Genomic DNA, 17,245 nt, shown 5'->3' with positions numbered 1-17,245 from the left:
AAATGATCTGCTGCGGGACCCTTTCAATTAGTTTTAAAGCGCATCTGGGACGGCAGAGCGCAGACGCCATGCGTCTCTGAGGTGGAGGCAAAATGAGGCTTCGAGAAGCAGCTGAAATTTAGAAGAGGAGTGCGGGATTGGACTAAACCACATAAAGTGCAGAAAATCCCTTCTAATGGCGCGTAATTGGTTCTGTAATATCATTACAGGCGGATAATGGCCAGTTACAGGGCCCCGCGCTATTAAGGGTTTCCCTGGCGTGCAGCGTTTATGTTATTAAAGGGGGAATATAATGATATTTTAGTTATTAAATGCGCGTAATTAATTTATGCACCACTGAAAATAAAGTTGTTATTATGACCTCGGCGAGGTGCGTGGAGAAAATTGAAATCAAATAACGGTTGATAACTTTATCCCAATACTTGGTCTAGACAACCCTGACAGGAGTGCAGGCCTGAAGTGTGTGCATCTGCTTCCTGTCAGCGCCTTTCCTCTCCCATCCTCGGATGATTGGTTAAATGGCGAAATGAAATTATAGTCTCATGTTCGTTGGTTCGGATTAATTTTACAAGGAAAGACTAAGCAGGTTTTTGCCTATTTCAGATTCATGCTCGCTCGATTTCTATTGTTATCTGCAGGACATTTCAGGACCTTGGTCAGCATCACACTTCCACTCAGGTAAAACTCATTCTAGGACAGACACTTTGAAATTATATAAAACAACTCTTTATAGAAATTGGTAAAATAGGTGGAAAGATGTTGCTTTGTTACTCAGTAATCTGCATTTATTGGCTAATCAGCTACTTTAAAATGTTATTATTTATAACAGTGTTTCGTACAAATTCAATAGTCCTTCCTCTGCTCCTGTGTAGGTTTCAAAAAACCAAACGGAAAAACAAGTAGTTACAGAGGTTTATTGCATACAATGTATGCAAAACAGCACAGTGTACTTTAAATATGAAAAAAATATGAAACATGACAGCTAAATGACTCAGCTTTTGCCAATATTTCATAAGTAATTGGAGGTACATTAGGTCAGTTCAATAACATTTTGAAGTCCTTCTCCCCACCATCTGCATATTTGTCCATAAAAGAAATGTCAGTCATTACAAAATCTACCAAAGTCTATGTTGATTTTATTTTTTACAAAATGACATACTACTCCCCAAATTTTATTTTACAGAATCACATTACAAAATCTGTTACCAGTGAGGCAGTTAAGGTAGACACGTATCTCTGTGTAAATTATTACTCAGGCTAATACAGTTTTAACTTTCAGGTAAATATGAAACAAGTAAATTCAAGTATAACCAGGTACAAACAGAAACAGAAACACAAGTAATTGCAAAAAGTGCTTGGACAAGCACAAAAATAAACCCAACTCACATGCAGGTGAAATAAATATGACATTGTAACAATTTTTCTCTTCAAGACTTAGTTAACTGCTGATTAACTAATAATCTGAGTTTATCAGCCAACCCGCTGTTCTGTAAAATGACTCCAACAATATGGTCCTTCAATAAAACACTGTAATGATGTGAAAATTACCCATTTTGCTCCAGTGTGGCTGACAAATTATTGTGAGAAAACACATCTCATTTGGCAAAAGGTAACAAAAAAAACAAACAAACAAAACAACAAAAATATATTGTGGGTTTGAATCTACAGACTCATAGCTAACAAGGACTCAAAGACACATCAAAGATCAGTTAACCCTCTGCTTTCATTCAGCGAAAGCGCTCCTTCAGTCTCCAGATCCCCTCCTGACCGGAGGTTCTATGAAAGTCACAGACACTCCTGAGCAGCTCTCTGAAGACCGGCGCCTGTTCCTGGGTCAGCCTCGGTTTGAAGTACTCCAGCACTTCATGTGTGCTGGCCTGTCCGTCCACATGCGCCTGGAACGCTACAAAGTTACGCAGATCCACCAACAGCTCATCGTGCTCGGTGGGTGGAGCTGGGGGGGAGCCAGCCTCTTCCTCCTCTTCTTCTCTTTGGCTGGAGGGCAAGCTGAGGTGATTACGGGCTCTCATCGTAGCCAGCAGGGAGGAGGAGGAGAGGGGGGCGGAGCTGGAGTCAGTTTCTGCTCCCTCCCCGCTGAAATGAGCCCCTGAACCAGGCTTCTTTGATATAGGCTTATTTACAATAGCAGCATCCTAAACAGAGAAACAGATCAATTTAAACAACATGGCTTCATAAATATATAACACCTGTCGTAACGCTAAAATCTTAATAACAACACCGCAGTTACCTTGCATTTGTTCGGAGTAGGGACTGACTGAACAGAAGGTGTAACCAGGAGAGAATTCTTCTTCTGTCCAAACCGTTTCCTGGAGAGCACAAGAGGGAAAAATTGTTTGTGATAAATGAGATTAGTGAAGCTGTCAGCAGCCTCAGACTGTGATTGAGAGACTGCGTACCTTGCAGGTGGTGGAGGAGCTCTATTGAAGGCAAGCCTGCACTGCTGACGAGAAACTTTAAGGGCTTTCAGGGCATCTTTGGCCACTCTGTTTGCTTCTGCCTCCACCAGAACATAGTCAGGATTAGAGGACTCCATGATGGTGTCATGCTGCATCACGCTGTGGATACCTGAAAAAAAAAAAAAAAAAACAAGGAAGGAAAGTCAATGGCCAAAAAAAAAAAAAAAAAAAGTCAACAAGAAAATGAATAATTTTGTCTGAATTATTAAATAAATCATTGTGCACAAAAGCCTACCAGATTTCTTGAAGAGCTTTGCCAAAACATAATCGTCTGATTTCTTCTGGTCCCCGGCCTCGTCTTCACTCTCCGCTTTCTTGTAGTCCCTTTTCTTCACCAAGTGAGAGATGCGCTGGCCCTCGAAACGAGCATCCCTGGAGTGTTTACGTTTCTTATGTTTGTGTCTATCTGAGTCAGCTGAGTCGCAGTGCTTCCTCTTTTCCCTGTGTTTCTGTGGGCTGGTCAGGGCAGAGTCTTTGTCTCTGTTTTGGTGAGAACTGGGTGTGTTTGAGGTTTTGACTGCTGGTTTCACTCCACCCCAGTCTCTGTTATTTTGTCCTGCATGTTGTGTATTTGCTGATATATTTGGCTCTACATCCACGCCATGTCGGTTGGTGCTTTGAATAACCGTTGGAACAGCTGGTTTACCCTGAGAGTTTTTACTGCAAGGCGAGGCGTTTCCATCTCTTAATGCGGGAATGTTTGTTGAGGAATGTTTGTTGTCTGCAGATGTTTCGTTCTGGTTGGCTGTGGAGTGTTTGAGTGTTTGGTCGCTGTGGTTTACAGTGTTTGATGGCCTTGGTCTAGCAGGTTTCTTGGGTGCCTTGACATCAGAGCCTGTACCTGTAATGAAAATCAGAACAAAACTTCTGAGGTGAATTTTTTTAAACTTTTTTTTTTTTTTGCAAAAGATTCAAATAATCTAATAATTGGACAGTAAAAAGTGTTTTCTGGTGAGTGCAAAATGGACAAACAAAAAGAAAAACCTGCAGACCTGCAAATATGGCGCTGGTCTCTGTTCCTTCAGCTCCATTTGGGTCAGACAGAGTGAAGAGCTCATAGATGTCGTTAGACTTAAAAAACCGTCTTTGTTTGGGGTCCTTTAATACACGGTTGGTCAGGAACTGTTTGAAAATTTGCCTGAATTACAAAAGATAAAACACAGCATTATATTCTTGTGTGTAATTTGCTATTTTACCTCAGCAGGCAACAATGATCCTCTGTCAACAAAGAGTAGTTTGGCTGATGGATGAGAAAATTAGTTAACCTCACTTTTGTAGGTATCAAAATAGAATCCCTGCAGTTCTTCTAACTTGCTTTTTGAAAGCACTTTACAGACCCAAACCAAACAGAGCAACAGTTTAGAAGTCCTACATTGGCCATTTAATAATGCAAGAAAGCTTTTCAATTACTGAGAAATGGGATAGAGCAAGTAGTAAAACAGCAGTGATGTGAGCAATTAGTCATGTCATTACCAATATTCCTGAATGTGTGAAGTCGATGGAAAAGGCAACTAAAGTGGAAGGCGTGAGAGAAAGCAACAACACAATTCCCACTAATGGATTTCTTTACCTCTTTTTATGGAGTTCTGGGATTGACTATCATGTATGAAAAAGCGTTCACAGCCAAACATTAGGGAAAAAAAAACAGTTAGAGATGTTGTCTGACCTGTGGTAGATTTTCTCTTCGATGGTTCCTGCAGTCAGCAGTCTGTAGATCGTCACTTGCTGCTTCTGACCAATCCTCCATGCCCGCTCCCGTGCCTATGAACAACAACACACATTAAAATAAATGATAAAGATAATATGAAGCACACACTCAAGGTGTTTTTAATTTCATGATGAACAAGCAGCAGGAAAAGCTGGTTTCCAACTGGAAATAAATGTAATTTTAGTGTACAAATAATGCAGCTCCACAAGTGACAACAATAAAAATCTATTATAAATAATGGACTTAGTAAATGTTATTTACCTGTGTGTCGGTACTGGGGTTCCAGTCTGGGTCGTAGATGATGACTCTATTGGCTCCAGTCAGATTGACTCCCAGGCCTCCAACTTTAGTGGTCAACAAGAAGATAAAAATAGATTTTTCCTGCAAAAAAAAAAAAAAAAGACAAAGGGAAAAAACAACTGTCAAAATAAATGTCCACAATTTTATACTCCTTTTGATAATCACTTTGAGGAATAATCTATAGATAAAATTTAAAAGATTAAATAGTGGCAGTATTTTTAAATATTCCGTTAAACCCTATATAGAAATATAGCTCAGTCTAGACTCAGTTTTTAGCTACTTTATTATCCCTACGGGGTAGTATGAAGTCATTTTATATTGACAATAAAATTTTACATTTTGCTGTGATTTTGCATTAGATTATAAGACATTAAATTCTACTTTTATCATGCAATTTCACCAGCAATCAGAAAGTGTAATAACAGCTAATTAGTTCCAATTTAAAATCTAGATTGTAGACACTGGAGACAGTTCATGATAAATAGTAATAATGGTAATCATTATACTTTGTGATACACTCATGTATCTTTATTTCGATACAAAGACAATAAGGTACATCCAGTTTAAACAACAGATTGGCATCAATTAGTGTTTCCACCTCAGGCTGAACAGGGTTCCACTGAAACATTTGGTCCCTCAGGACAGGATTTTCGAGGGAAACACTCAGGGCCATTAGGGATGACTAATCCTCACCTCGTTGTAGCGAGCGATGAGGGGCTGTCGGGAGGCTATTGTGGTAGTGCCATCCATTTTTAGGTATGTGTAGTTATTCTCTCTCACAAACACCTCCAAGATGTCCAACATCTGGGAAGGAAGGAAGATGACAGAGAGGTGAGGAGAAAAGGAAGGCAGGGAGAAAAACAGAGTGAGGAAAAAAAAAAAAGAGGGGCTGGAGTTTGGATTATCTCTAAAAGGATTAAAGCAGATTAATATTACATGGACAGAGATACTGACAGGGAGGGTCTCAGGTTCCCTCTGAGGTATAATCTCATTGCTATTGACTGCAACAGCTGGGGCCTCTCTCACATACTCTCTCTCTCCCTCTCTGTCACACACACACACACCAATTTTACAGGCACATGGGTCATAGGAAAGCAACAGTAAATACAGAGACAATTACAAAGTGATAATGACAATAAACCAGTGAAGAAATGACATGTCTTGCCTATACAAAGATCCAATACAATTAAGAGTGAAAATATGTTCTTATTTGTAAATTAACTGCTATTTTAGAGCAGTGATCGATAGGTAACTCAGAAAGTCAGAGCAACGTGTTCCTAACCTGTCTAGACTGCGTGAAGAGGAGGACTCTGTGGCCTTGTTTGAACCAGAGACGCAGCAGTGACTCCACAACCATCAGCTTGCCGGATCGTTTCCAATAGCCGAAGTGTTCCTCTTCAGTCAGTTGGTTCTCTGGGATTCCCCTCAACATCCGGGGGCCACCCGAGAAAAGGTCCGGGTGGTTACAGATCTTACGCAGCGCTATCAAACCTGAGAATACCTAAACAACGCAGAAAGAAGGAGTGCACAGGTTCTCAAATGGACCGGTACTGGTGACAGGTGAATGTTATAAAATCTTAGAATTTAGGATTTTTCTGCATTTTTTTGCACTTTTAAACAAATAAACATATTTAATTTAGCCTACAGGCATGAGTTACATAATTTATTTACGGACAATAAAGGCCGTGTTTCTTGATGAAGGCCCTATGGTCACTGCATTAGTAATGGTGGTTAATGGACTGAGAGTGACCACTGAATATGTCCAATCTGCTGTGGTCACTCCTGGCTCTCCAACCACGTCCATTTGGTCAGTGGTGATAAATGGTCGAGTCTCTCTCTCCGGGGTCTGGCTAATGTGAGAACAACAACTGTACAACCTCCTCAAAGGGAGCATCTTAAAAGACTACTAAAGTCAAGCTATTAGGGGTTTAATAAAATTTACAGTGCGGAAAAATGAAAGATCAACACCTTGAAGTCTTAAGTATAGTAGAGTGCATGAAAACATGCGCATATGCTTGTGAACGATGAACTGAAATTCATCAGTTGGGGGGTTAAATAATGAATAAGGCTCGTCTTGTTCCTGGAAGTCTTCTCCTTGGCAGAGAGTCGTGCCCTCCTTGTCCTTATAATGCAACTTGAGTCAACACAACATAGCCTAAATGGACAAAGCATAAAATAAACCTTACCTGCATGTCCCCGTTAAGTATCTGGTAGACCTCTTTGGAATCTAAGAAGCTCTGATACACCTCCCGCTGTTCCTCTGTTAATCTACAAAACAAAACCTATACACACACACACACACACACACACACACAGATACACAGGGCAGTGTAAGAGTGTGTAATGAGCAGTGAACACCCCCCTTTAAAGCCCCTTGATGAAGTGCTGTGTGTGAGAAGAGAAATTAAGAGGGAAGCAATGTGTTTTTTGGAGCCTCACTGTCCTGAGGGACTGACTTAATGAGCTGAGGTGGACTGAGGAGTCAACCAGCGTCAGCCGCGAGGACAGACTGGAGACCGGCCACCTTAATAAATACCTGCTCCTTTTACTTTACTAGGACTTTATTAGCTGGCTTCACCTGACAAAGGCCATGCACATTCATCAAATAGTCCTTAGACGTGGCACATGCAGTCACATCCAATCAGATAAAACACCTCCCCAGCTAAGAGATCCAGGCAGGAGAGACTGTTCAATACTTCGACGGAACAGGGTCAAATGTCTTACAGTATGATGAATACCTGTTCATTTTTGTCAGGTAAGGAGAGGTTGGCCTTGACGTCTGCCTTCATTCTTCGGAGGAGGTAAGGATTTATGGTGTCCCTCAGCACACATGCGCACTTAAATGCCGTCTGGACCTGAAAATTAACAAGTAAACCATTTAGCACAAACAAACTGCTGAAAAAACAAAAGCAACATTCAGCTCAACCTGTCAAACAATCACATCAACACTCACACCTGTCAGTGTGGATGTTTCCTGAGGCATGATTGCCGTTTAGCCCCTCTTCCGCTCTCTCATCACCTCCCTCATGTTGCTGTCCCTTTCAGCAGTGCGAGCCATTAAACATTGATCAGAGTGCTCTTGGTCTCGAGGGACGGAGCCTTCCTCTTTCATCAGTACTACTGGCCTGCTCCTTTGGAAACAGAGGGGGATCGTGAGAAACACGTGGTCCTTCCCCACACTAGGAGCCCCATTGCAAATGGCCTGCTACACCTTATCCAGAGTCAGCGCTAAAGGCCAGTTAGCTCTTAAAACATTAACCCACTGGGGGTCCACAGAGAGATCAAAGAAACCCTCGGCAAAGCTGGAGGGGACAATAACAGGGTGGGATTTAGGGCTCAATGGAGGTCAGAGTGGAAGTGAAGGTGAGGAGGGCAGCAGATGATACTGAGTGGATTCACATGGGGGTGTAAACGCGGGCTTGGGTAATGGATCCCACATCCACACACTCACTCAGCCCCACCTCTCCCATAGATGTTTTTATGTACATCTAGTTGTACACACATCATCTGAGGGCCTGCTTTGCTGCACTGAGAATTTCAAGAAGAGGATAAGGCAGCAGAGCTTAGCCTTCTCTGACCATTTAATAACATTAATAATTAGTAAAGGTTTTTATTATCGACAGCGGAAGAAGCATCAATAGCCAGCTTAAATAATTAAATCCATACAGTCAGTGGGTTATTAACGATTGGACACTAATGACAAAGGGCTACAATTTAGCTCACTGGCTCTCCACTTTAGCCTCTCCCTCTCTCACACTCACTAGGGATGTACTGAAGTTCCTTTGCATGGACCTACATTATCCTGCACTGCACTTAATGGCTCTGTTGCTCCACTATCTCTTTCTGTCTTACTTTCATCTCCCTCTCCAAAACTGTGCATGTGTGTGACTGTTGTTGTCAAGTGACACTTCAGTCCTTCATTGCTCCCTCTCTGTGCTATGGTTATGGGATTACTTGTAAGGTGTTTGCCCTAATGCCCAAATCATGCAATACACCTGGTTCCTGCCTGAAAATGTTTACAAGTTTAGAGAGGTGTGACATTCTTTGTGGAGTTGTACTATTATCATATGTAGCTTCAGAATGAGAGGACAAATTCAGGAGCAGAATTTGAACTAAATCCTGGTTGTGCATTTCTGTGTGTGTTCCAGTACCTGCACAGGTGAGGCATTGCTGTATCCTCCCATGGTGATCGGCACCGAGAACTGCTCCATGAAGACAGGCAAGGTACCCAGTTTGCCGGGGAAGACAAAGTCAAACAGAGACCACAGCTCCTTCAAATTGTTCTGCATAGGAGAGCCTGACAGGATGAACCTGTGGGGAGTGCGAAACTAGACAGAGAAAGAAGAATGTAAGATATATTCCTAAATTATGATATGATGTTTCATTAAGTTTAATGTTCTGAAGGTAGGAAAACAAGCAATAGTCATTACTACTGACTGGATCTGGCTAGTGTTGTGGTTGAAATTGTGTGTGCAGACATGTGTCTGTGTGTGAAACAATACCTGTTTGCAGGCTGTGGTAACTCCAGCATTCGGATTCCTGATCTTGTGTCCCTCATCCAGTATAATATAGTGCCAATCATAGCGTTGCAGGCTATCCAACATGTTCCTCACCGCTGAATATGAGGTTATCAGGATACCATGACATGCCGCTATCTCTGGAATCAGTTTTTCCTGCAACAGAAAAAACAGAGACACAAACATTTATCAGGTACGTTCTTTGAGGAATTCCTAACCATCTGTGGTATCTTGTACTTTTAAAAAGTATTGAATTAGAGCATCTCCTCCTGTGAGGTCTGAGGAGCTCATAGTGCGTTAACAGACCTCTGGTGCCCCCCAGAGGAAAAAAATACCCTGTAGAAAACTTTCTAGTTCAATAACGAATATGAAAATCCAACACAGAGAGAACACACATTTACCTTGTTGCTGGTGAAGGAGCCAGTTTCATGCAGAACAGCCACTCTGAAAGGAGGCCACCAGGTATGGAACTCCTTCACCCACTGGTGCATGACTGTAGCCGGACACACAATGACTGTGGGACCCAGACCAGCATACCTACAACCAAACACACACAGTAGAGAGTTGTTTAATCCCAAACCTGCGATTCAAATCTTTAAACAAGGGAGTTCAGGGTTCATTAAAGAAGAGATAACCTCAACAAATTTCATTAGCAAATTACATTACATCATTTCTGTACCTAATTATGTAAGATACAGACATTTTCCAGGAAGTAAAAATATGAAAATGTGCATATATAATGTGTGATGCATTCAGACATGATGAGGAAGCTGATGACTGTGCACAAGGATGATCTTACTTTAAAGGCTAACTCCAGTGATCACTCTTTTTGCTTTATAAATGACTCAAAAGAAGGTGCATGGCAACCCAAAACACACACACACACACACACACACACACACACACATTAAGATATACTAATGGGCTGGTATGAACTTCTGCCTTGTGGAAGCTATTGATACCGGGCCATAATTGAGTTTGCAAGCAATCAATTTGTGGGCGACTATAGTAGACAGAGTATTGACCATCAGGGAAGCTCCACCTACTAAATGCATGAGTGTTTGTGCAGTAAAACCAGACTATCATCACTGCGTCATGTTTTCCACAGTTCATCAGTTGTCCCACGCTTGCTCCACCATTTCATGAGTCCAAAATCCCTTTCAAGTGTTCATGAAAAGACTCGCTCTACTCTAAGACACGTTCTCTCAAAGGCACACACACAAACAGTGTCAGTGTTTTCTCTGATGTCTGCAGTAAGAAAGTGAAGAGTCTGATAATTGAAACATGTTTAATAATTCAGATGAACACTCTCAAGCAGAAATCCACCTAATCAAATATTCATACCATACAGACACACAGTCTCTGGCCACAGATTGTGTGCATGTGTGTGTTTGCGTATGTGCACCTGTAGTTGGATCCTCTGGTCCTCAGTTTGCTGTAGCTCAGTCCAGCCAGAAAGCTGATGATCTGGATGGTTTTACCCAATCCCATCTCGTCTCCCAGGATGCCGCCTGCTTGCTGACAGTGGAGTTCCCACATCCACCGTACACCTGTCTGCTGGTACCTGATCATGTGAAACACACGCGTGCAAAAACTTGAAAACTCATGCACACAAGCAACTATGGACATCCAAAAGCACACACAGGAGGGTGAATCCCAGTCATCAGACCGTATATGAACTAAAATATGGTTCAATTATCCTTGTCAGTAAGCATCCACACAGTTCCTAATCCCTACCGGCTACAAGAATAACGTGTGGCAGTGATTCATATGTTATTATTATATTATCAAATCCAGGCAAAAAAAGCACATCATTTCTGATACATGATGACAAATGTGGTAGTTTGAGAAAGACAAGGCCAGTCAAGAGGCATAATTGATATTAGAAATTAGAGGTTGGCTTTCCAAACCTACGTTTATCGACTAAACTAAGCTCAAAGTGATGCCACAGTTATTCTTAAAATTGTTTTAAAACAACAGTATGACAAACAGATTTTTTTTTTTTTTTTTTTACAAATGACAACTTGTGACCTATAGTAGCAGTAGAAGCAGTAGTACAGTAGCAGTAAATGAATGAAGTTTATGGCGTCCTGATCAAATAATCTTGGCTAGTCAGTATAATTTAACAACGGGTTGTTAAGCGCAGTGGGTGTTGTAGACTAAGATAACAAAGGACACAAAGTGCACAGATTTTTATACACTAAATGTTTGACAGCTATTAGTCAATTACTATCACTTCCTTAGTTGACAGTAGAAAACATTTGCAACTGACTGTATGGATAGTTGAGACAAATCTAAACGCTTCATTATAAACTTACTTGTACAGTTTTTTCCACAGGAAACCAGGCACTTTGAAGCCTTCGTCAAACTCCGCATCACTGTCATCTGTGAGCTCTTCGCCTCTTTCCCTCCTCTCTTCCCTTTCTCGAAGCCGCTGTCGCTTCCATCTCCTAGTAAGAAAATGAGTGTATACCGATGAAGTTATAGCACAGACAGCTCCGGCACAGGCCTTACTTCAGCCTTTTCCTGTTATCTAACATTATGCTCCAAAAGAGTGAGAAATGTTAAGTGAACTCTGTTTCATGTTTCATGACTTGACTGCCTACCCAACCTTACACCCGATGCATGCTGGGATAGCTCCAGCTCCATGCAACCCATAACAGGGCGGGTATAGAGAATGGATAGATGGATTTTCCATTTACCCTCAGTGATTTATTTTAAGACTTGCCTACACAGGTGAAAGGATGGCAAATGTTTTGAGTTGTTGGTATTTCCCTTGAGCGGTGGAACATCTCTAGCAAAAAGGGAAATGTAAAGGAGAACAGTTTTAATAGTGCAGGAGAAAGGGCAGTTAGAGGCACAGTCGTCGCGCAGCAAATTAAGATTGATACAGACAATTAGTAGTGCGAGTTCCCCAGAAAGGTGTGAGGTGGAGAGGATAAGAATCCATCTTCATTTGGGCCTGGTCCTGTCACCCTGCCATGAAACTGGTCCTTTAGCTGGGCCTGGGAGACCACACTCTCTAATTAAGTCAAGACTAAGCATTGGTTCAGTTAATTACACTTTTCTGCCCCCACTCCACCCCCCACCCAACTACAAATACTGCCCGCTCTAATAATATCATTCCTCACATAAGCTAGCCTCACCATCCATGCCGTGTCTATGCTGTTGAATTGACATTCAATCATTGTAGTGTAGAAAAAGGACACATGCCAACACAATTTATTTGGCAGCTATAAATATGAAATCTCATTAGGGCTGCTCTTCCATTAATTTGAGCATTAGAGTGAGTGAGTGTATAAAACCATGTGCAGGAGGATAATTAGGCCAGTGTGAGAGCAGAGAGAGAAGAAGAGCAGGGAGTGAATTTGCTTAGTCAAGAAACAGCTGCCAATCTCATCTGGGATTAGCTCTCCTTCTGCACTATGGAGCCAGCAGAAACCAACTGCTTTTCTCTTTAACTAAAGGGAATAACAATGGCACATTTGCACCACTGCCATTACAAATGTTGTGCAAACTTAAAGGCTCAATCTGGTGTTTATTGAGCATGTCATTTACGGGCACGGTTGTCTGCATTCTCTGAAGAGAAAGACGAAACTTTTTGCACCTTTGCATCAAACCGTAACTCACAACAAACCTACAGTTCACAAACTGTGAACACACTATAAATATTTACAGTTGCCTGATTTATGTTAAATTGGGGGAATAACAAAAATAACAAAAAATGATAACACGTTTATAGCAGATAGTACAATGATAATACCTTATTCGTTGTCTGTAGTACTCCACATCTCCATCATCTTTGAAGTTATTCTTTTTGCTCTTCACATCCTCCTCTTCGTCTGAACTCTCAGGGCAGTATTCTTCCTCACTCTCCTCCTTTTTCTTTACTTTCTTCCTCTCCTTTCTTTCAGTCTTTCTCTTGTATGGTTTCAACTCATACTCCTCATCATCCTCCTCCCCAAAGCCCTCCTCCATGGCTTCTCTTTCCTCTTGTTCAGGATTTATGCCTTCATCACTGGGCAGGTACTCGGAGCCCTCGCTGTCTGTCTCCTCTCCCTCAGCGTGACGCTTCCTCTTTGGCTTAGGGAGCTGTGGCTCAGTCTTGGGTCGAGCCTTAGGATGGGCCTTCAGAGCAGTTATTTGGAGCTTTCGCATGCGCTTTTGCATTTTTTTATCCTTGGAAGAGGAACCAATTCTGTTTGTTTTTCCTTTGGCCTTCCCATCAGGACTCAGTCCAGAGCTCCTCTTCTTCAGAAGAGGTGCTCTCTTCCTCTCAGTGGCCAACTTGGCTTGGTCAGCCAAGTACTGATCAAAGGCTGAGTCCTCAGCAAGCATCAGTTTTCGAGGTTCCTTCTTAACCTCCTTCTGCGGGATTCGCGTTCCAAAAGGAGTCATTTGTCCTGTCCGGATAAGCTCCTCCCATTCTGTCTCCTGAGCTGGCATGAGCATGCTGCCCAGCGTCGACGGCCCGGCCTCTGGTACCACACACAACACGCAGGGTTAGATAAAGGACTGATAGTATCATAATCAAGTATCAAGGTTTTTTTTTTTACCACGACTAACACCATAGAGCAATGTTTTGATTAGCAAGTCCCCATTTTGTTTGCATCTTGTGCACGTGCATGAGCATGAAAATGCAAGTGTGCAAGCAGGTTTGTGTTTTATAAATAAGGAAATGCATTGAATACATCTGTTAGGTACACACAATATAATTTGGTGAGAAACCAACACTTTTCGGTTACAACAAAACTCCACAGCGTACATAGTGTGCAGCTATATTTAAATTTGTTTTTTCAAGCTTTTAATAAAGAGCTGGTGTACAACAATTTTTGAGTGATAGTTAAATCAGCACTGAATCACATTTAGCAGAAGGCTGCTGCTACACTGCACTCTGTAGGCTGCAACTTGTAAATATGTTGCTCTAATGAGTGATGTCAAGGACAGTGTTTTCGGTCTGGTTTATGTTTATGTCTGGCCCTACCAAAACATAACATTATGTATTTCAAACTGAGTATGTGAAGTACTGGACATCCTGTTGCAAAGTGCTGGTATCAGTTGCTGTTACTGCAGCAAATTTATGCAGTTTGGTTATAAAATAGATCTTGGAGAACATAGAAAAAGGCACTGCATGGTGTATTGACGGCTGCGCGGAAGGCTTCAGTATTCGTGTACATCACTAATTTCCACAGTGGACGTATTCACCTCCGACACACCCACCAAAAAGGAGCAAGCAGATCTCAAAGACTGCTGAAAACACTAAACGGTGTTGGGCAGCAAAATAATGTTCAACCAGAGAAAAATATTTCAAAACTAATTGTAACCCAGTTGTGTGCTGCAAAACGTCAGTGGACACATCGATGTGAAAATGTTTCACATGTGTTTCACAAATGTTTGCAAAATTCTGTGACATTTTTCTAAATACAGCACACATCTTTCAGCCAACTCTGACATATCTTGGTGAGGGTGTGTCAGAGAAAGAATCTACTCAAGATGTAACATGTATGAACACTTCACACAGACATAACTGCAGAGTGCATTACTCAACCACCAAATATGTATTTAAGCCTTTAATTACAATGTTCTCTGACAATTCCTAAAATGAGGAATGCCACGGAATAACTTTCTTAGCCACCTTAATTACAACAGGTTTTAATTCTCTGCTTTGTTTTGTTACATTCTGGGCAGTGCTAAACATGATCCTGGCTTTAGAAAGCAGTGCAGCAGCACTTGTTTTGCATTATGTGACTTTGTTGATTCAGCCCATTAAGGATTAGACCATAGAACAATGTTTTTGTCAATACATTTAAAAGAAATCAAATGTTAATAATAAAGTCACCTCACCTTCCTCTCCATCATCCTCTGCCAAAAGCTCAGCTTCCACCCTTTGTGTGTCCTCTCCTCCCAGAATGGCCTGAAGTCGCTTCTGTTTAGCTCTAACTTTCTTGAGCTGTTTCTCCTGAACCAAAAGGCATTTTCATTGTTACAGTCATCATCAGTATAATGCTATTATGACATAATCATGTAAACAATGTAATTTTAACTTATAGATTTGTCAATCATCGTATTTTACCTTATTCTCTTTCTGTCTTTTGACAGATTCGATCTTCCTACAGATGTCTTTACTTGAGGCAGCATATGGGGACAGCTGCTCAATGATCTTGTTGATATGCTTCAGAGATGCTGTAACAGACCTAAAAGGAAAAACAATTAGGCTACATAGATTAAGATTCATCAGCCCTCTTAAGGTTGGTTCTGGTTTTCTAACAAAAAACAAGCTTCCTGGGAGGCAACTGTAGAAATTGGCAGCATCTGTTGTACATTTATTGTATGTTTTCCTCATCTAAGCTTCCTTAGTGATCCATTTAAGATCACAAAACATATTGTTTTTGTTAGACAAGAGAAGCCTTTTATATATTAAAATTCTGATGAGGGCAAAAGCTCAACCATGGCACCAGCCAATAGAAAAAGATGGGTGGAACTTTGTACCACTGCTGCTGAAAAAGTAAAAGTAACTTTTGACTGAGGAAAAAGAGACTGAAGGACTTTCATAGGAACACTTCATATACAGATATGTGTGGCAAGAAAAAAAACAGTTAATACAGTTATTGTCCTTTACCTGACATCATCTAGCACAGACTGGTACTCCTTCTCCGCCTCAGCTTTAGCAGCAGCCTGACTGGCCTCCTGGATCGCCTCGTCCACTTGCAGCAGGACACCTTGCTCCAGGACATCCTGGTCGTAGACAGCCACACCAAGACCCTGCAGTTCATCAGCCCCAGAGCTGGCAGATGCTGCTTGGATGCGCTGGCGGTCGATCTGCAGCATGGCTCCAGACTTCTTGACACCTAAAAACACCGCAGATGACAATAAATTAAGACATAGACAGGCAAGGACTGATTCTTTATCTTTGTGTTTACAGTAAAAAGATATCAAACTTATTCATAAAGTTAATTGCTCACCGCTGTTGCCCTCCCCAGGTCCAGTGTTGGTTGGATAGGCTGCAGCAGCCTCAGAGCCCTGAGAGCAAACTGCTGATCCCCCAGCAGCTCCATCCTCCTCTGTCCCTCCCGGGGTAAGAGCAGCACTAGCTGGGCTGGAGAGGGAGGAGGGCACTTGGTCCTCTGAACCGTCTACTGGCATGATGCAGGTGTAGACAGACAGTCTGGGGGTCAACCAGATGTCAAACAGACAGTGTGGTCAGTTAGATCCATCTCTCTGCTCAGCTCTGACAGTGCTGGACAAAACAATAACATTATTTTTGGTTTCCTAAAGCTGGGAGCTGACGTTAAACTAAACACCGAAATGATTACTTAACGCTGGATTAGCGTTACTTAGATAACATTAAAGGTACTGAAGACCTAAATAACGTTAGATGACGTCCTTACACGCTAACGTTACTTAACGTTAAATTGTAAACTAGAGGGAAAACAGATATTTAACAGTTATTTCTAATAATACCTGCTCTTCTATCCAAAGAAAGCACTTCAGGCAGCGGTTAGTTAGCTTTCCTTATAGCGGGTCATATAAAGTTGAGTTAGAAACATTAAGGTATGTCTCCCTGCTTTCCATTGTTTACGTGGCTGAGCTAACGTTAGCCTGCTAAGCTAATAGTGAGCAGAACATCATCAGCTGTGCAGCTCTGCCTGCTCGGCTTCACTTAAACTACTCACTGACAAAAAAATCATGCGACAGGTAGTAACTGCGTTATAAATGCTGTCTGTGTGATGGTGGGTACATTAAACCGAGTGTCGAGGCGAACATGACTAAGAAATTACTTACAAAACGTGCAGTTACACAAGACCACTGTCTTGGTTTTATGTCATCTTGCTTGCAAAGCTTCCGGTGCCAGTGAAATCATTGAGCTCGCTGCTCAATAGTTAACTTATTGGACAGCGACCTCTGCTGGTTCACAGCCGCGAGGCTCTTCTGTCCTGTAGATGGCGCCACGACACCACTAATTTCAGTGGAGAATTGAGTGTGGAGGAACTCACTGAACCTCATTTGGTCCCGTGAAAATGTCCTGGACCACATTTTGCCAAATGAACTTCTGTTTTGTACAACCAGCTTGGGAATGAGTGCGACTGAAAGAGATGACAAGAGAGTTTGGCAGTTTTTGCGTTGCAGTCCAGCCAGACCTTGCATAAAGGCCCCAGCCAATAGGCCACACTAATCGTAAACATTTATGTTCCTCTGCAAAACATCAGTCCCTTTCAGTGTCACTTTTTTGGAACCTTCATGGA

At 41.8% G+C, this 17,245-nt stretch overlaps 1 protein-coding gene across 3 annotated transcripts; it reads right to left on the bottom strand.

The window, feature by feature from the left end:
- Positions 1-900: 900 nt before the first annotated feature.
- ercc6 (excision repair cross-complementation group 6) lies at positions 901-16,870 on the bottom strand. 3 transcript variants are annotated; one of them, XM_067610010.1, is made up of 22 exons: positions 16,785-16,870; positions 15,965-16,167; positions 15,622-15,850; positions 15,076-15,196; positions 14,847-14,961; positions 12,766-13,480; positions 11,321-11,452; positions 10,408-10,566; positions 9,404-9,539; positions 8,988-9,158; positions 8,637-8,813; positions 7,224-7,340; positions 6,672-6,767; positions 5,768-5,986; positions 5,179-5,289; positions 4,447-4,566; positions 4,144-4,238; positions 3,470-3,615; positions 2,713-3,318; positions 2,418-2,586; positions 2,249-2,327; positions 901-2,153 (listed from the first exon to the last, which is right to left on the bottom strand). In XM_067610010.1, the coding sequence occupies exons 2-22, from the start codon at positions 16,143-16,145 to the stop codon at positions 1,728-1,730; spliced, it is 4,320 nt and encodes a 1,439-aa protein (XP_067466111.1). In that variant the 5' UTR covers positions 16,146-16,167; positions 16,785-16,870; the 3' UTR covers positions 901-1,727. The 3 variants fall into 3 exon arrangements, with proteins under 3 accessions (XP_067466111.1, XP_067466113.1, XP_067466112.1); XM_067610012.1 differs by having other exon boundaries at positions 15,965-16,239; positions 16,785-16,830; XM_067610011.1 differs by lacking the exon at positions 16,785-16,870 and adding an exon at positions 16,464-16,753.
- Between the last annotated feature and the right edge of the window lie 375 nt (positions 16,871-17,245).

The sequence above is a fragment of the Thunnus thynnus genome, chromosome 14 (assembly GCF_963924715.1).
Source record: "Thunnus thynnus chromosome 14, fThuThy2.1, whole genome shotgun sequence".
NCBI lineage: Eukaryota > Metazoa > Chordata > Actinopteri > Scombriformes > Scombridae > Thunnus > Thunnus thynnus.
This window is presented reverse-complemented; position numbering and strand designations above follow the sequence as displayed.